General features: G+C 43.6%; 1 protein-coding gene across 18 annotated transcripts in view; it reads left to right on the top strand.

Annotated features, from left to right (window-relative positions):
• The window catches only part of LOC118393683 (diacylglycerol kinase zeta-like), a 121,628-nt gene that overhangs the window by 76,505 nt on the left and 27,885 nt on the right, over positions 1-17,238 (top strand). For 12 of the 18 annotated variants that reach the window (XM_035786653.2, XM_035786654.2, XM_052462000.1 and 9 more), the window contains 16 exons: positions 79-147; positions 280-363; positions 1,227-1,343; positions 2,403-2,474; positions 3,284-3,379; positions 3,641-3,723; positions 4,053-4,113; positions 4,314-4,427; positions 5,153-5,293; positions 5,753-5,831; positions 6,020-6,075; positions 6,290-6,352; positions 7,802-7,875; positions 7,978-8,089; positions 8,213-8,412; positions 12,977-13,077. In XM_035786653.2, the coding sequence (XP_035642546.1) occupies positions 79-147; positions 280-363; positions 1,227-1,343; positions 2,403-2,474; positions 3,284-3,379; positions 3,641-3,723; positions 4,053-4,113; positions 4,314-4,427; positions 5,153-5,293; positions 5,753-5,831; positions 6,020-6,075; positions 6,290-6,352; positions 7,802-7,875; positions 7,978-8,089; positions 8,213-8,412; positions 12,977-13,077 (1,522 nt within the window). The remainder of the gene's footprint in view (positions 1-78; positions 148-279; positions 364-1,226; positions 1,344-2,402; positions 2,475-3,283; positions 3,380-3,640; positions 3,724-4,052; positions 4,114-4,313; positions 4,428-5,152; positions 5,294-5,752; positions 5,832-6,019; positions 6,076-6,289; positions 6,353-7,801; positions 7,876-7,977; positions 8,090-8,212; positions 8,413-12,976; positions 13,078-17,238) is intronic. The other 6 variants (XM_052462001.1, XM_035786657.2, XM_035786652.2 and 3 more) reach the window with 1 other exon arrangement.

Below are 17,238 nucleotides of genomic sequence, written 5' to 3'. Positions count from 1 at the left end.
ATAGGGAAACCACACTATTTTAAAATCGGGCAATTGTGAGTGAGTTAATTCATGTGTTTATGAACGTCGGTTTTCCAGCCCACCGTAGTGCGGCACCATTGGGTGCACCGGAGGCGCCAGGATGGGAAGTGTCGGCAGTGCGGGAAGGTGAGCATGGTTATAATATCAAGTCATTCATTTCTGCCCCATATTGCCCTATATTGCAGGATGAATGATCTGATGAAACATGTTCTTCTTGAGGGTACATTACATCTTAGATCTGATTTAATTTCTCTACAGGGTTTCCAGCAGAAGTTTGCCTTTCATAGCAAAGAGATTGTGGCCATCAGCTGTTCGTGGTGTAAACAGGCAGTAAGTTGGAAGGTTGGTTGTACTGTACAGATGTAGGATCTTAATTTGACCAGCATTGTCACAGCAACTTAATCCTGCAGCAGCGTCACCTTGTCTGAGAGAGATTTGCATGTTTATCCAAACTTCACGCCAGGGTAAGCCAACACGAAACACAGTCCTTATATTAAGTGTTTCTAAAATCCAATATGGGGAATAAATGAATGGTGGAAAAACGATTGGGACCATTTCCCTGTTTGACCGCTAGGATTTATGCCTATTATGACATCTCCACTGCTCTATTTGATAATTATATATGATCGATGTTATGATTGGAAATTGGTTTATTGTAAATTCAGCCTATGACTGAGAAACCAATCAAATCTACTACTTCTACTAATATTAGCTAGTCAAAATTAGGCTACATGAAAAGTGCAATACCGTTAATACAGTTGTGTGCTATTGCCTGTTTTCAGGGAATTTATGTAAATCATGAACTTCATCTGCATTTGGAATTACTCAGCAACAAAAGAGCGATACAATTATGTTCTCAGAGAGAGTCTGATGCCTGCCTCTGTATGGTCTTAGTGCTGCTGGGCCTCATAAACTATGGATGGTAATGGTGTGTGTGTACGTATGCTTGTGTGAGACGTTTGAGTGTCTGTGTGGAATGAAGACACTTCCAGTGGATGTGGATGCACGTGATCACTGATGTGTTGTGTGAGTGTGCACCGTAGCTGGCTTCACCCTCTGTAATGGTGTACATATGTTCTGTGTTTACGTGAGACAGTCAGGTGAGGGCCTGTGTTGAGTGGTTTTAAGTGAATGTCGGTGTGTGATGTGTTGTCGGTGTGTATTGCGCTCACACTGATGCCGTCCTTTCCTCCGTCCGACTGTAGTATCACAACAAGGTGTCCTGCTTCATGCTGCAGCAGATCGAGGAGCCCTGCTCCCTGGGTGCCCATGCCTCTGTGATCGTACCCTCTACCTGGATCCTCCGGGTCCGCAGACCTCAGGTAGAAATGTTTTTATTCAAATAAAAAAAAACAGATGTATATTGTCACATATACCGGATAGGTGCGGCAAAACAGGGTCAGCCATGGTAGTACGGTGCCCCCAGAGCAAATTAAGGTTACGTGCCTTTGCTCAAAGGCACAGAGGTTTTTCGGCCTTGTCTGCTCGGGTATTTGAACCAGCAACCTTTTGGTGACTGGCCCAACGCTCTAACCGCTACGCTACCTGCAGACCCCACATTCACATAATACACAGTCACATATACACTTCCAAGAATTCAAATATTCACTGCCGCCGTGTGAGTTTACAATGTGCACCGGCATGCTTTCCCAAATACTTTGTGGTGCCATTGCACTGAGAAGCCAACAGAGGGTAGCAGTCATCCGTTACTTGGAGCTGTAAGCCATGCGTTTGTATTTTGTATTTTTTATGGATCCCAATTACCTACTGCCAAGGCAGCAGCTACTCTTCCTGGGGTCCAGCAAAATTAAGTCAGTTTATACAATTTTTTTAAACATTACAATATATTATCAGATTTCACAACACACTGTGTGCCCTCAGGCCCCTACTCCACCGTTACCATATATCTACAGTACTAAATCCATGTGTACGTGTGTGTATGCATGCGTCTGTGCCTATGTTTGTTGCTTCACAGTCCCCGCTGTTCCATAAGGTGTTTTTAATTTGTTTGTTTTTAAATCTAATTTTACTGCTTGCATCAGTTACTTGATGTGGAAAAGAGTTCCATGTAGTCATGGCTCTATGTAGTACTGTGCGCCTCCCATAGTCTGTTCTGGACTTGGGGACTGTAAAGAGACCTCTTGTGGCATGTCTTATGGGGTATGCATGGGTGTCCAAGCTGTGTGCCAGTAGTTGAGGTTTAAGGGTTTAGTGAATGATTTGTCCCATTATATAATGCTTTTAGTTTTAGAAATATTTAGCGCTAACTTATTCAACAGTTATGATACATTATATTGTATTATTTATAGCTGATCAATTGCTGTTCCTTATATAAATGGAATACCGATGTGACATTTAATCCTCGTGTGTTATTCTTTCAGACCTCACTAAAGTCGAGTAAAAAGAAAAAACGGACCTCGTTTAAGCGCAAGTCCAGCAAAAAGGGAGTAGAGGTGAGTTTGAATTGTTACCTCATCCGTCGCAAATGGCCTTTCCTACCGTTTGTATTGTGAGGAGACGTGAGGAGGCGTACATAACTAAACATCCTTTGTTGATTAGCCTGAGGGTCATCGTTCCTCTTATACTGCAACTGTTGTGAACTGTTGAATTGGTTTTTACATTGAAATAAAATTAAACGCATACTTATGAAATGGTAACTAAAAGGACAATGTCAAGCTGATGACAAGGTATTATCGATGTAGACAGTCTTGGCCTTTATCAAATCACTGCTGACACAACCCAGCCAGGGACACAGGATGTGCTGGTCAATACGTACTTCCTGGCGACATCCAGTGTCCAATACCTTGGCTTTACTTCATTTACATGACAAGTGCATGTACAGAAATAATTCTCTCTCTTGTCTGGCCTTGCGTTGGTTAGCCAGCCCTCCAAAGACAAGGCGCTCTAAAGCGCCTCAGGCGGAGCCAGTCCCAGGTACCATCCCACCCCAACTTCCCAGATCACCCCAAAGCCACAGTTCTCGAGGCCGTATTGATCAATTCAACTGTTAGACAACTACATACTCTTTGGCTTACTGTGTCTCATAGAGAGTAGGAAGTATCCACGCAACATCAGCTCTATGCCATTTTCATTTTTGTGAGTTAATTTGGCATAATATTATACAAGTCTGACACGATAGTTTCCAGCAAAACACCAGTCCAAGCAGTAAGAGCTTAGTGTTCTTCCCTTAGGAAACCAACACTGTACATCAGTCTCTCATCTTTCACCTGTCTAAATGCATCCCTTTATTTCCTTTGTGCAGGAGGCGCGCTGGAAGCCCTTCATAGTTAGACCCATTCCCTCTCAGCTCATGAAGCCGCTGTTGGTGTTTGTCAACCCGAAGAGTGGGGGAAATCAGGTGAGAGCCGTGCTGTCTGTGCTGGAGCTGTCAGTGCAGGCCCAGTGGACCGAGGCCAACACCAGTCACAGGTATAATCCTGACTGGTCTATAAGCCGCCTGTGAGATGAAACCCTGTCTGCATCTTAAAGAGTCTACCAGCAGTCCACTCAGGGCAGCTCACACCTCACTCAATCATATTACTAGTCAGTTAATCAAATGCTTGTTTACTGTGACGACAGTGCGGACTTGGTAGTAATTGTGCTCCTGCTCATTTTTCAGGGAGCCAAGATTATCCAGTCGTTCATGTGGTACCTGAACCCCCGCCAAGTATTCGACCTGAGTCTGGGAGGACCCAAGGATGGGTATGTTTCCCGAACTTTGTACTAGTGCAGTCTTCTTCTTCTTTTTCTGACTCTGGCCTTTAAACATCAATATCCTAATCATACGTGTAAGTCTTGGAGCTCGTCCGTGACTCTGTGCTCCCTGGCGCAGAGCTTCTTCTCATTACATCGAATGTATCTGAACCAAAATCATTTGTTCTAATTCCAAAGTATTATTTTGATATTGTTTTTGTTCTTGCTATAGATACCCTATGCTATTATTCCGACCTTCGTTAACAGGCTTGATACTGTGGACTGACTGGGCCAGAAAACTAGGAAGTTGATTTTGTCTCTTGCTCTGTCTCTTCAAGGTTAGAAATGTACCGTAAGGTGCATAACCTGAGGATACTGGCATGCGGAGGTGATGGCACGGTGAGTAGGAAGGAACAGGCTTGTTGTACAACAGCAATGCCCAAGGTCTTTTTTTAAGCAATATACAGAAGTTCCTGAACTCTTTTAGCAGCAAACTAGACTTTTGTGACCATTAAAATAACAGCGGACAGTGTCTGGTGTTTTCCCTTAAAGGCATTTGACCCCATCTTAGTGATCTAAGCCCTGAACTATGTGTGTAGGTGGGCTGGATCCTGTCTGCTCTGGACCAGCTCCAGTTGAACCCCCAGCCTGCAGTAGCCATCCTGCCTCTGGGGACAGGCAACGACCTGGCCAGGACCCTCAACTGGGGTGGTGTGAGTATCTCAATCATATCTGGACAACATACACACAGAGTTTACAAAACGTTAGGAACATTTTCTTTCATCTTGAGTTGCACCTGACGTTTTGCCCTCGGAACAGCCTCAATTCGCCGTGGCGTGGACTCTACGAGGTGTCGAAAGCGTTCCACAGGGATGCTGGCCCATGTTGACTCCAATGCTTCCCACAGTTGTGTCAAGTTGGCTGGATGTCCTTTGGGTGGTGGACCATTCTTGATACACACAGGAAACTGTTGAGTGTAAAAAAAAAATGTGACATTGCAGTTCTTGACTCAAAGCGGTCTACGTTGTGCACTCTGAATGGCACACACTCACAATCCATGCCTCAATTGTCTCGAGGCTTAAAATTCCTTCTTTAACCTGTCTCCTAACCTTCATCTACACTGATTGAAGTAGATTTAACAAGTGACATCAATAAGGGATCATAGCTTTCACCTGGTCAGTCTATGTCATGGAAAGAGCCGGTGTTCCTAATGTTTTGTAGACGGTGTACAGCCTCAAAGACAGGTTTTTCCATAGTCGTTGGGCAATGCAGATGCACAGTTAACTCTCTAGAGGACACCAGAATCATGGCAATAGCCACTTATTATTGAAAAATGTCTTAATGAATTTATATATCTCAGGAGGAACTAGATACTTTCTACAATGAACTGTGTTTAATGCTCTTGGTGTTTTTTCTTCTCTATTCCTCCCCTCTCCAGGGTTACACAGATGAGCCGGTGTCTAAGATCCTGTCTCATGTAGAGGATGGGAACATCGTCCAACTTGACCGGTGGAATCTAGTAGTGGAGCCCAACCAGGATGCTGGTGCAGAGGAGAGGGATGAGCAGCAGACCGACAAGGTGAACAAACCCCCTCTCACCTCTCGTCCCAGATCCTGCACTGTAGTCATGGACTGTCAACAAATGATGGTGTGGTGTGTGTGTGTGTGTGTGTGCTGATGGGTGATGCAGGGAATGAGGATTGATCCAATTTTAACTTAGTGCCAGCATTTTACCTATCAGATGGTGTGTTTGTAATAGCATCGTAAATCAGGTCTTGACTGTGATGAGCTTTCATTGAGCCCCAGAGAATTAACCTCTCGACAAAGTCACAATATAATTAGTTTATTGTAAACAGGGTCATGGCTGGTCACACACCAAAATACCTCAGTGACCTTTACATTATTTGAGGGTTAGTTACTTCTAAAAGTTGAGATGTATTATCAATTAGAAGCACAATGTTGCTCTGCGACCTCAAACATCATGTATTATTGTTTTATTTTTTTTATTTTTTTTTTGTACGGGTTTTCTTTTCCACAGCTCCCCCTCGACGTCTTCAACAACTACTTCAGCCTCGGCTTCGACGCACACGTGACACTAGAATTCCACGAGTCTCGAGGTTGTATTTCTGATGGATCTCTTAACGTTGACCACCCATGTAATGTCATTGTTGGGGATACATCTGTGCTATCCATAGACGTCTCACGTCGATAGTAACAAATGATGCTGTGTGTATCTACTTTATGACAAATCATTGTGTCACATTACTCACACTCCATCATGCTTTCTATAACCAACGCTCCTCAGAGGCCAACCCTGAGAAATTCAACAGCCGCTTTCGGAACAAGATGTTCTATGCAGGGGTGGGTATAGATTTGTTTTCTAAACAAGAGAAAATAACTAATACATTCATATTTTCTCACCATTTAGATAAATGGATAAATGTATCCATTTATCTTTAACTGTTATCATTAGTAGTGATAGTAATTGTTTGTATTTGTGGCCATAGCTTTAGTTGTGTCAATATTTTCTGTTGATAATGTACAAGTTTGATTCTCTGGTGTTCCTTCTAACCAGACGGCCTTCTCAGACTTCCTCATGGGCAGCTCCAAAGACCTAGCCAAACACATCAAGGTCGTGGTGAGTTCAACTGACCTTTACGTGGACCTTGGCTGCAGCTCAGATTGTGTGACGTCATTCCACAAAGGGTTCAAGTTAAAAATCTAAATGTTTCAGACTAACTATTTTTTACTGTGAAGTGGGGAAATTCCTGTTAACTTCTTAGTGATCCCTTCGCGCGTGAAATAGCAGCGAGACAAATTCAAAAATAGAAATACTCATAATAATAAATCATAAATCATACAAGTGTTATGCATCGGTTCAAAGATTAACTTCTTGTTAATCCAGCCACAGTGTCAGATTTCAAAAAGGCTTTACCATGCTTTACCATTTGCAAACCATGCGATTATCTGAGGACAGCCCCCAGCATACCAACACAGGAAAATCACATTTCAACCCGCAAGGCGTGACACAAAAGTCAGAATTAACGATATAATTCACGCCTTACCTTTGAAGATCTTCTTCTGTTGGCATTCCAATATGTCCAGTAAACATCACAAATGGTCCTTTTGTTCGATAAATTCTGTCGTTATATCCCCAAAATGTCCATTTATTTGGCGGGTTTGATTCAGAAAATACACCAGTTCCAACTCGCGCAACATGACTACAAAGTATCTAATAAGTTACCGGGAAACTTGATCCAAACATTTCAAACAACTTTCCTAATACAACTTTAGGTATTTTTAAACGTAAATAATCGATAACATTTAAGACGGAATAAACTGTGTTCAATACCGGACAAAAACAAAGTGGAGCGAGCTTTCAGGTCGCGTGCCCCAAACACAACAGTACACTTGGCTCGACTCCCAGAAAGGAAATGGCTACTTCTTAATTTTTCAAAGGAAAAACATCAACCAATTTCTAAAGACTGTTGACATCCAGTGGAAGCGATAGGAACTGCAAGCAAGTGCCTTAGAAATCTAGATCCACATAGAAAACCCATTGAAAACACTGTCACCTCAAAAGAAAGAATCCTGGATGGTTTGTCCTCGGGATTTCGCCTGCCAAAAAAGTTCTGTTGTACTCACAGACATAATTTTAACAGTTTTAGAAACTTTAGAGTGTTTTCTAATCAAATCTACCAATTATATGCATATTCTAGCTTCTGGGCCTGAGTAGCAGGCAGTTTACTTTGGGCACACTTTTCATCCAGATGTGAAAATAGTGCCCCCTAGCCTTAAGAAGGAATTTCCCCACTTCATAGTAAAAACTAGTTTGTCCGAAATAGAAATTGACCCTAGTTTCAGAGCCTGGGCTCCATTCTGAGCTTTGTGATCCTTACAACCGACCCTGTACATCTCATTAGACTGACAGATGTGTTCTTCTTCACTGTCAGTCAGTCAGAATGTGGCACCTTTCAAAGGGTACATTTTATTGGCCATCTGAGAACTCTTCCTGGAATGATCTGAGTGCGTTTGTGTACAGTAATGGATACGCCTGTCTGTTTATCTGTCTGTCTCCTCTCATTAGTGCGACGGCACCGACCTCACCTCAAAGGTTCAGGATCTGAAGCTGCAGTGTTTGGTGTTCCTCAACATTCCCAGGTTAGCAGCCTCAATGGGGAAACAGGTTATATATGACACTGTTGTAAAGTAGGCTGCAGGCTAAGTTAGGCACATAACCATACGTGTGTGTGTGTGTACTAGATACTGTGCTGGTACCATGCCATGGGGAAACCCAAGCGAGCACCATGACTTTGAGCCACAACGGCACGACGATGGCTGCATTGAAGTTATCGGCTTCACCATGACCTCTCTGGTATTCACTGATCAACTTGAATTTGTCTGTGTGATAGAACATAAGAGTTACTAGATGAATGACATGGATGAGTCACTAGCCTTGCTCTGATGGATGAACATCTCGTCCTCCCTGGTGCTGTAGGCAGCACTGCAGGTTGGAGGTCATGGTGAGCGGCTGAACCAGTGCAGAGAGGTGACCCTCACCACCTACAAGTCCATCCCCATGCAGGTAGATGGGGAGCCGTGCAAGCTAGCCCCTTCCACCATCCGGATCTCCCTGAGGAACCAAGCCAACATGGTGCAGAAGGCCAAGAGGAAGACCTCTATACCGCAGCTCAACGAGTGAGTAATACAGTCCAGCATGGGAACGCCATTTTAGAATTAAGTTTATAAAAAGAGACCAGAAAAGGGGTCCAGTCAGAATCCGAACATCAATCCACTATGGAGACTTTCTAATGTGTAACTGTTTAGTCTTTGCACTGTCGGCAGGTTGCCTCTTTTTGTCATGCGCACTGTGTTGAGTTGGAAGTTATTGTAATGCCTTCCACAAGTCATGACTAATGTCCTCGACCGAGCCGAAGGACGTTATTCAATTTCTTAATGTGTGATTTAAAGTGGCACGCAGGAGTGGGAGACTGACAGGCCAGACAAGGTGGGATTCATTTGTAGGGGGTGGCCGAAGCGATGACAAAGACTTGTGCGCGTGAAATAATCCAAGCCGACGAGGGGGAAAACAAACAAGAAAGACGTACAACAACATTCATCAAAGCCGTCGTGGCTTTACAGCCATCTTCCTTTTCTCTCCATCGGTAGTCTCCGTCATATCAGTCTCAGTCTGTCTACAGGCTGAAAATCGAAGATGTATTATCAGAATGAACAGCCCTATTTATTTTCACGGTAATTGCATTACCTTTTTCAATCCTGTTGTAATGTTTTTTTGCTAATTTCATACTTCTCTGATTCTCGCGACAATGTATTGACTTGCTGGCGGAGGGGTATAATGAGTCCTCCATCTAAAGGCTTGATATGTCCGGGGGGGGGGGGCTAATTCAATGATTGTGTTTTAGCTGAGATGAAGGTCATCCAAACCTTATTCATGATACCATTCTTCCTTTTTGGTTAGAATGGCCTAACCTTCTGTGCTGCTAAAACACCAGGCATTTGGACAGAAAGTAAGAATGCTAAGATGCAAATGAGCCTAGGAATTCAAGCAAACGATCCAGCTGTATTCACTTCTACGCTGATTACATTGTTTGAGATCATAGCCCAACATGAGATCAAGCTGTTCTCCCAACTTTTTTCCAACAACACTCCAGTAAGAAACCTATACAACTTGTGTTGTTGTCAGGTGCCTATTGTTCTTGAACAGAATGGTAAGCGTTTGTCACAGCGTTGTTTTTGGATCTCCCACACACTGCGAACAGGTCACATTCGTCAGAGATCACAACTGTTTTCATGAATATGTAATCATCCTAGAAGCCATCACGGTGACAAACGGAAGGGGGGAAAGCTGTTCTGATCACCTCTGGCTTCTCTCAAGCTGCTGTGCATGTGAGCCCAGGTTGTCAGAGTGTTGTGGTTGGAGGTTGATCCCCTGTCATCAGCTTGTTTTAATGCTCTTCCCAGGTGGCAGTCTTTCATTAAACTTATACCTTCATTTATATCCTTTTTTTTATACCTTCATTTATCTATTTTTTTTATACCTTCATTTATATAGATTTTTTTCTCTCTCTCTCTCAACCGAGATGTTTCCAACTAGTTTACGAAGTTAGAAATGAATAAGGAAAGTAACTGATTCTATAGAATATAATGGTGTACTGATCACTAGCATAGGTTATGAATAATCGTGGTTATGTGTCAATTTGATATGATTTGGTTGTTTAAACCTCAGAGTTCCTACAAATATGTACACTGAACACAAATATAAACACAACATGTAAAGTGTTGATCCCAGAAATGTTCCATATGCACAAGAAGCTTTTCTTTTTCAAAAATGTTGTGCACACATTGGTTTATATTCCTGTTAGTGAACATTTCTCCTTAGCCAAGATAATCCATCCATCTGACAGGTGTGGCATATCAAGAAGCTGATTAAACAGCATGATTATTACACAGGTGCATCTTGTGCTGGGGACAATAAAATGACACTCTAAAATGTGCAGTTTTGCCACAGATGTCTCAAGTTTTGAGGGAACATGCTATTGGCATGCTGCTAGTAGGAATGTCCACCAGAGCTGTTGCCAGATAATCTAATGTTCATTTCTCTACCACAAGCTTACTCTAACGTGATTTTAGAGAATTTGGCACTAGGTCCAATCTGCCTCACAACCGCAGACCACGTGTAACCACGCCAGCCCAGGACCTCCACATCCAGCTTCTTCATCTGCGGGATCGTCTAAGACCAGCCACCCGAACAGCTGATGAAAGTGTGCGTTTCCACAACCAAATAACTTCCGCACAAACTTTCAGAAAACGTCTCAGGGAAACTCATCTGCGTGCTCGTCGTTCTCACCAGGGTCTTGACCTGACTGCAGTTCGGCGTTTTAACCGATTTCAGTGGGCAAATGGCTCACCTTCAATGGCCACTGGCATACTGGAGAAGTGTGCAATTCACGGATGAATCCCGGGTTTCAACTGTACCGGGCAGATGGTGGACAGCGTAGTGTGTATGGCGCCGTGTGGGCGAGCGGTTTGCTGATGTCAACATCGTGAAGAGAGTGCTCCATGGTGGCAGTGGGGTTATGGTATGGGAAGGCGTAAGCTACGGACAACAAACAATTGTTTTTTATAGATGGTAATTTGAATGCAGAGAGACACCGTTACGAGATCCTGAGGCCCATTGTCATGCCATTCATCCACCTCCATCACCTCATGTTTCAGCCTGATAATGCACTGTCCCATGTCGCACGGATCTGTACACAATTCTTGGAAGTTGAAAATGTCCCACTTCCATGGCCTGCATTGTCAATAGAAATGTTTCCCATTGATCATGCTCTGGATTGACGTGTACGACAGCGTGATCCAGTTCCCGCCAATATCCAGCAACTTCGCAGAGCCATTGAAGAGGAGTCAGACAACATTCCACAGGCCACAATCAACAGCCTGATCAATTACAGTGGGGCAAAAAAAATATTTAGTCAGCCACCAATTGTGCAAGTTCTCCCACTTAAAAAGATGAGAGGCCTGTAATTTTCATCATAGGTACACTTCAACTATGACAGACGAAATTAGAAAAAAAATCCAGAAAATCACATTGTAGGATTACCTGTATTAATGGCACCTGTTTGAACTTGTTATCAGTATAAAAGACACCTGTCCACAACCTCAAACAGTCACACTCCAAACTCCACTATGGCCAAGACCAAAGACCTGTCAAAGGACACCAGAAACAAAATTGTAGACCTGCACCAGGTAGGGAAGACTGAATCTGCAATAGGTAAGCAGCTTGGTTTGAAGAAATCAACTGTGGAAGCAATTATTAGGAAATGGAAGACATACAAGACCACTGATAATCTCCCTCGATCTGGGGCTCCACGCAAGATCTCACCCCGTGGGGTCAGAATGGTCACAAGAACGGTGAGCAAAAATCCCAGAACCACACGGGGGGACCTAGTGAATGACCTGCTGGGACCAAAGTAACAAAGCCTACCATCAGTAACACACCACGCCGCCAGGGACTCAAATCCTGCAGTGCCAGACGTGTCCCCCTGCTTAAGCCAGTACATGTCCAGGCCCGTCTGAAGTTTGCTAGAGAGCATTTGGATGATCCAGAAGAAGATTGGGAGAATGTCATATGGTCAGATGAAACCAAAATATAACTTTTTGGTAAAAACTCAACTCGTCGTGCTTGGAGGACAAAGAATGCTGAGTTGCATCCAAAGAACACCATACCTACTGTGAAGCAAGGGGGTGGAAACATCATGCTTTGGGGCTGTTTTTCTGCAAAGGGATCAGGACAATTTATCCGTGTAAAGGAAAGAATGAATGGGGCCATGTATCGTGAGATTTTGAGTGAAAACCTCCTTCCATCAGAAAGGGCATTGAAGATTAAACGTGGCTGGGTCTTTCAGCATGACAATGATCCCAAACACACCGCCGGGGCTAAAAAAGGAGTGGCTTCGTAAGAAGCATTTCAAGGTCCTGGAGTGGCCTAGCCAGTCTCCAGATCTCAACCCCATAGAAAACCTTTGGAGGGAGTTGAAAGTCCATGTTGCCCAGCAACAGCCCCAAAACATCACTGCTCTGGAGGAGATCTGCATGGAGGAATGGGCCAAAATACCAGCAACAGTGTGTGAAAACCTTGTGAAGACTTACAGAAACATTTGACCTCTGTCATTGCCAACAAAGGGTATATAACAAAGGATTGAGATAAACTTTTGTTATTGACCAAATACTTATTTTCCACCATAATTTGCAAATAAATTCATTAAAAATCCTACAATGTGATTTTCTGGGGGGAAAAAAATCTCCTTTTGTCTGTCATAGTTGAAGTGTACCTATGATGAAAATTACAGGCCTCTCTCATCTTTTTAAGTTGGAGAACTTGCACAATTGGTGGCTGACTAAATACTTTTTTTGCCCCACTGTATATATGGGAAGGAGATGTGTCGCACTGCATGAGGCAAGTGGTGGTCACACCAGATACTGACTGGTTTTCTGACCCACGCCCCAAACCTTTTTTATAAAGGTATCTGTGAACAACAGCATATCTGTATTCCTAGTCACGTGGAATCCATAGATTAGGGCCTGATGAATTTATTTCAATTGTCTGATTTCCTTATATGAACTGTAACTCCATAAAATCTTTGAAATTGTTGCATGTTGCGTTTATATTTTAGTTTGGTGTAATTCCAATTTTTGAGAGATGGTACCTAACTAGTTATGCTTCTTCTGTTGTCTTCCGCAGCCAGCAGCCCTTCCCGGAGAGATTAAGGATCCGGGTGAACCGTATTAGCATGCACGACTATGAGGCCCTGCATTACGACAAGGAGAAACTTAAAGAAGCCTGTGAGTATTCCATCTCTGTCTAATGCACTGTAACTCCATCATCCTTCAGGTGCTGCCCGGCCTGTTCAAGGAGGAATTGTGGCAGGCTCTTGAGCACTGCTTCGTGCAGGGATGTTACTGAGAGCCAGAGGTGTTTTCAGTGACGTAGAACTTTGAACTGAATTTCAAAATGGCAGGCTTGTTTTATAGAGTTAAATCCTGGCCATATGCACTGTAACTAGAGCCAGTTGACAAGAGCTATTACCTGAAGATATACTACACGTATCCTTGTGCCATTTTACAGGCAGGTTTTTTCCGACCCGAAGTAAGAGAGTAAATGGAAAATGATTCCCTTTCGATGCACTTTTCTCTCTAATGCGTATTCTGACCGTGAATTTAACCATGGGAATAGAATGCTATTCACCTGCTATTTGTTTGGGGCGTACAGTAGATTTGTTGGGGCGTACAGTAGATTGTTTGGGGCGTACAGTAGATTGTTTGGGGCGTACAGTAGATTGCTTGGGGCGTACAGTAGATTGCTTGGGGCGTACAGTAGATTGTTTGGGGCGTACAGTAGATTGTTTGGGGCGTACAGTAGATTGTTTGGGGCGTACAGTAGATTGTTTGGGGCGTACAGTAGATTGTTTGGGGCGTACAGTAGATTGTTTGGGGCGTACAGTAGATTGCTTGGGGCGTACAGTAGATTGCTTGCAGATTGTTTGGGGGCGTACAGTAGATTGCTTGGGGCGTACAGTAGAATGTTTGGAGCGTACAGTAGAGTGTTTGGGGCGTACAGTAGTGTTTGGGGCGTACAGTAAGAGTGTTTGGGGCGTACAGTAGAGTGTTTGGGGCGTACAGTAGAGTGTTTGGGCGTACAGTAGTGTTTGGGGCGTACAGTAGTGTTTGGGGCGTACAGTAGAGTGTTTGGGGCGTACAGTAGAGTGTTTGGGGCGTACAGTAGAGTGTTTGGGGCGTACAGTAGAGTGTTTGGGGCGTACAGTAGAGTGTTTGGGGCATACAGTAGTGTTTGGGGCGTACAGTAGTGTTTGGGGCGTACAGTAGAGTGTTTGGGGCATACAGTAGTGTTTGGGGCGTACAGTAGAGTGTTTGGGGCGTACAGTAGAGTGTTTGGGGCGTACAGTAGAGTGTTTGGGGCGTACAGTAGAGTGTTTGGGGCGTACAGTAGAGTGTTTGGGGCATACAGTAGAGTGTTTGGGGCGTACAGTCGAGTGTTTGGGGCGTACAGTAAGAGTGTTTAGAGGGCGTACAGTAGAGTGTTTGGGGCGTACAGTAGAGTGTTTGGGGCGTACAGTAGGGCGTACAGTAGAGTGTTTGGGGCGTACAGTAGAGTGTTTTAGAGTGTTTGGGGCGTACAGTAGAGTAAGAGTGTTTGGGGCGTACAGTAGAGTGTTTGGGGCAGTAGAGTGTTTGGGGGCAGTAGTGTGTTTAGAGTGGGCGTACAGTTTAGAGTGTTTGGGGCGTACAGTAGTGTGTTTGGGGCGTACAGTAGAGTGTTTGGGGCGTACAGTCGAGTGTTTGGAGACAAATGTGAAACCCGTCAAATGGCAGCAAACTGAGGCATATCAACTTTCCCACAGTATAGTTTCTGAAATGCTGTGGCATTATGCAGAATTGAAATTGTGCTGCCTTTTAACTTGCAGGGATGGGCACGCTCTAATGTCTTAATTATTTCCTATTTCTGTCATGTTAAATATTTGCCACTTATCCGTATCGACCGTCAGTAGGCCTAATAACGACACATATTCAACTGCCAATTAGATTCCATCAGTTGGTATAGCCTACATTATCATTCCATTTAAGGACATAGTTTTGTTTGCCTTCATTTGCTTCCTATGTAAAGCTGAGAATCATTAGTAACAGTTGATAATATAGACTATTCTCCCTATTATAATTATATGTACACTAATCTTCCAACATTGCTGTGGGTTGAAGAACTGAATGAGGCAATTTTCCGAATGAATCAAACTAACCTTTTCTTTATTTTATGCGTAAAGGCTCTCCAAACCTGTTTTTTTTATTTTTTAGGATTCATAAATGCTTTCCTTAATCTAAATCATCTACTAGATCTGGTTATTTTGAAATCCACCAATTGTTGCTGAAACAGAGATGAAGATGCATATATTTATATTCTAGTGAGTCTGTTGACAAAATTCGAACTGAAAGCTACACCGTATTTAAAGGGATGGCTAAAAATAGATATACTGAAAACCCCTATTGAATGAAAACTCCTCGAGAAAATCTGTTGGCCAGCAAGTGGGAGGGTATTCAGCTAAATGTATTCAGTGCCCGCAAGGGAACCATGCCTGCAAAGCCAGTTATGCACCTGCATAAGGTACATCTGAGTACCAACAGAAGTGCGTAGGAATGGCGTGCACTCTGTCACTGTCAAACGTAGGTTAGCACAAATATATTTAATGTGGAAGGAGACACCAGGCCCTTGATCACCCCTTAAAGGATGCCGCCATCAACTAGCCCCGCTAATTACAAAGGAAAAGGAAGTCCCTTTTGATTTATATGGTACTTAAGCAGAAAACCCCACAGAGATGGAACTCTTTAATTTTCTCTCTTCCTGGCTCCTCCTGGGCAGCGAGGAGGGGAGGTGGGCATTGGCTCCAGGTTTTGCTATCCGTCCACCCTGAAATCCTCATCAGGCCATTCGATTGCTATGAGTTTATCAGTGTGGGCCTCCCTGCATGTGACTTTGGCTAGATATCAAGAGTGTGACTGGGAGGCGATAATGAGGTAGCTACCCATTACTGTCTCTAATGGATGCCCTGGGGCCCCAGAGGGGCTCTGTCAGTGGTTCTGTGTTCTACAGCCTCCTGTAGCACCTGTGTGCTAGGACGACACTGTAATCACCTCCATAACACAGCTACAGCTACCCCCCACACACACACTCTTAATTGTTCTCACATTCGCATCCTCACGCACAAACCTAACTGTTCCAGACAGTGTCCCAGACAACAATTGCAACAGTTATTGGCCCCAAGTTATGTAACTATTGATATGCAAGTGATGCTGTTTTGGTCTCCGATGGTACAAAACCCAGCTACTGTGGACCAACTCCTAAGAAGTATGTGAAATAAGAAAGTATGATGAATGTATTAGGTTCTTCCTGAACTTTTGCAATTATATAGCCTCGCATTACCATCCCGGTGACCGCTGTGGAATTTGTGTAGCGAAACAGAACGTAAGCTCGCAAGATTTCTGGATTGTCGTACGAGGCTTAGCAATTATAATACCTGACATAAAACCTCCCAGTAGGCTCTCGGCATAATTGGTGGAGGTCCAACTGTTTTCTAACAGTACCTACCATTTGCTTCACGGAACGCTGAAAGTAGTTTTATTCTTTGTTTTCCACCACTAGATGTCAGAACGTGCAACTAACATAAAATGATATACGTTTTTTAAACCTGAAAGCACACTCTAACCGATTCTATAAATAAACTCAATGTCCATATTATACAGTGGTCCAGTAACACACTTTGGACCAAATGCACCCTCATGCTTGCTGACGTACAAGAGAATTCCACTGCTGTTTTTGATAGGCCACTCATCAATGTAAATGGGAGCGAACACATGAAAGTGAACAATCATTCTGTGATTTGCACATTGTTTAGCTTCTTTCTAGACAGCACACTCAGACCTCCCTCTGGCTATCGCTGAATCAAGTTAGGTCCCTGATGTTTCACATGGATCTTGAGGTACAAGTGATGTTAGGCTGTCGTGGCTGAGGTGAATGCTCTATTCCCTTCGTCTCTGATCCAAAAATATAGCATGCGGCTGGTAGCAGTTACGCAGTTGTCTCAGTTGCCTGACACCTATAAAGAGTTTAGACAACTCCGCTTTTGCAGAGTGAGGACAGCAAAAGAGAAGAGGGGGGTAGAAAGAAGCGGAATTGAATTAGAGACAGACTGTTCCAAGGTTGCTAGGCAACAGCACATTCCTCAGTGGAGAAATCTGCCTGCTTTTCTCTCCCTCTCTCCCTCTCACTCTCTCTCTCTCTCTCGCTCTCTCTCTCTCTCTGCCTGTGAAACTTGCTGCTCAGAGACACTTTTTCAATTCACAAATCTCAGCCTGATAGTCCACGAGTCATTCACTTCTGTTCTGTTCTTATTAAAAAGGACCTGTGGATGGCCTGGACATTCATGATCACATAAT

The sequence above is a fragment of the Oncorhynchus keta genome, chromosome 14 (assembly GCF_023373465.1).
Source record: "Oncorhynchus keta strain PuntledgeMale-10-30-2019 chromosome 14, Oket_V2, whole genome shotgun sequence".
Taxonomy (NCBI): Eukaryota; Metazoa; Chordata; class Actinopteri; order Salmoniformes; family Salmonidae; genus Oncorhynchus; species Oncorhynchus keta.
This window is presented reverse-complemented; position numbering and strand designations above follow the sequence as displayed.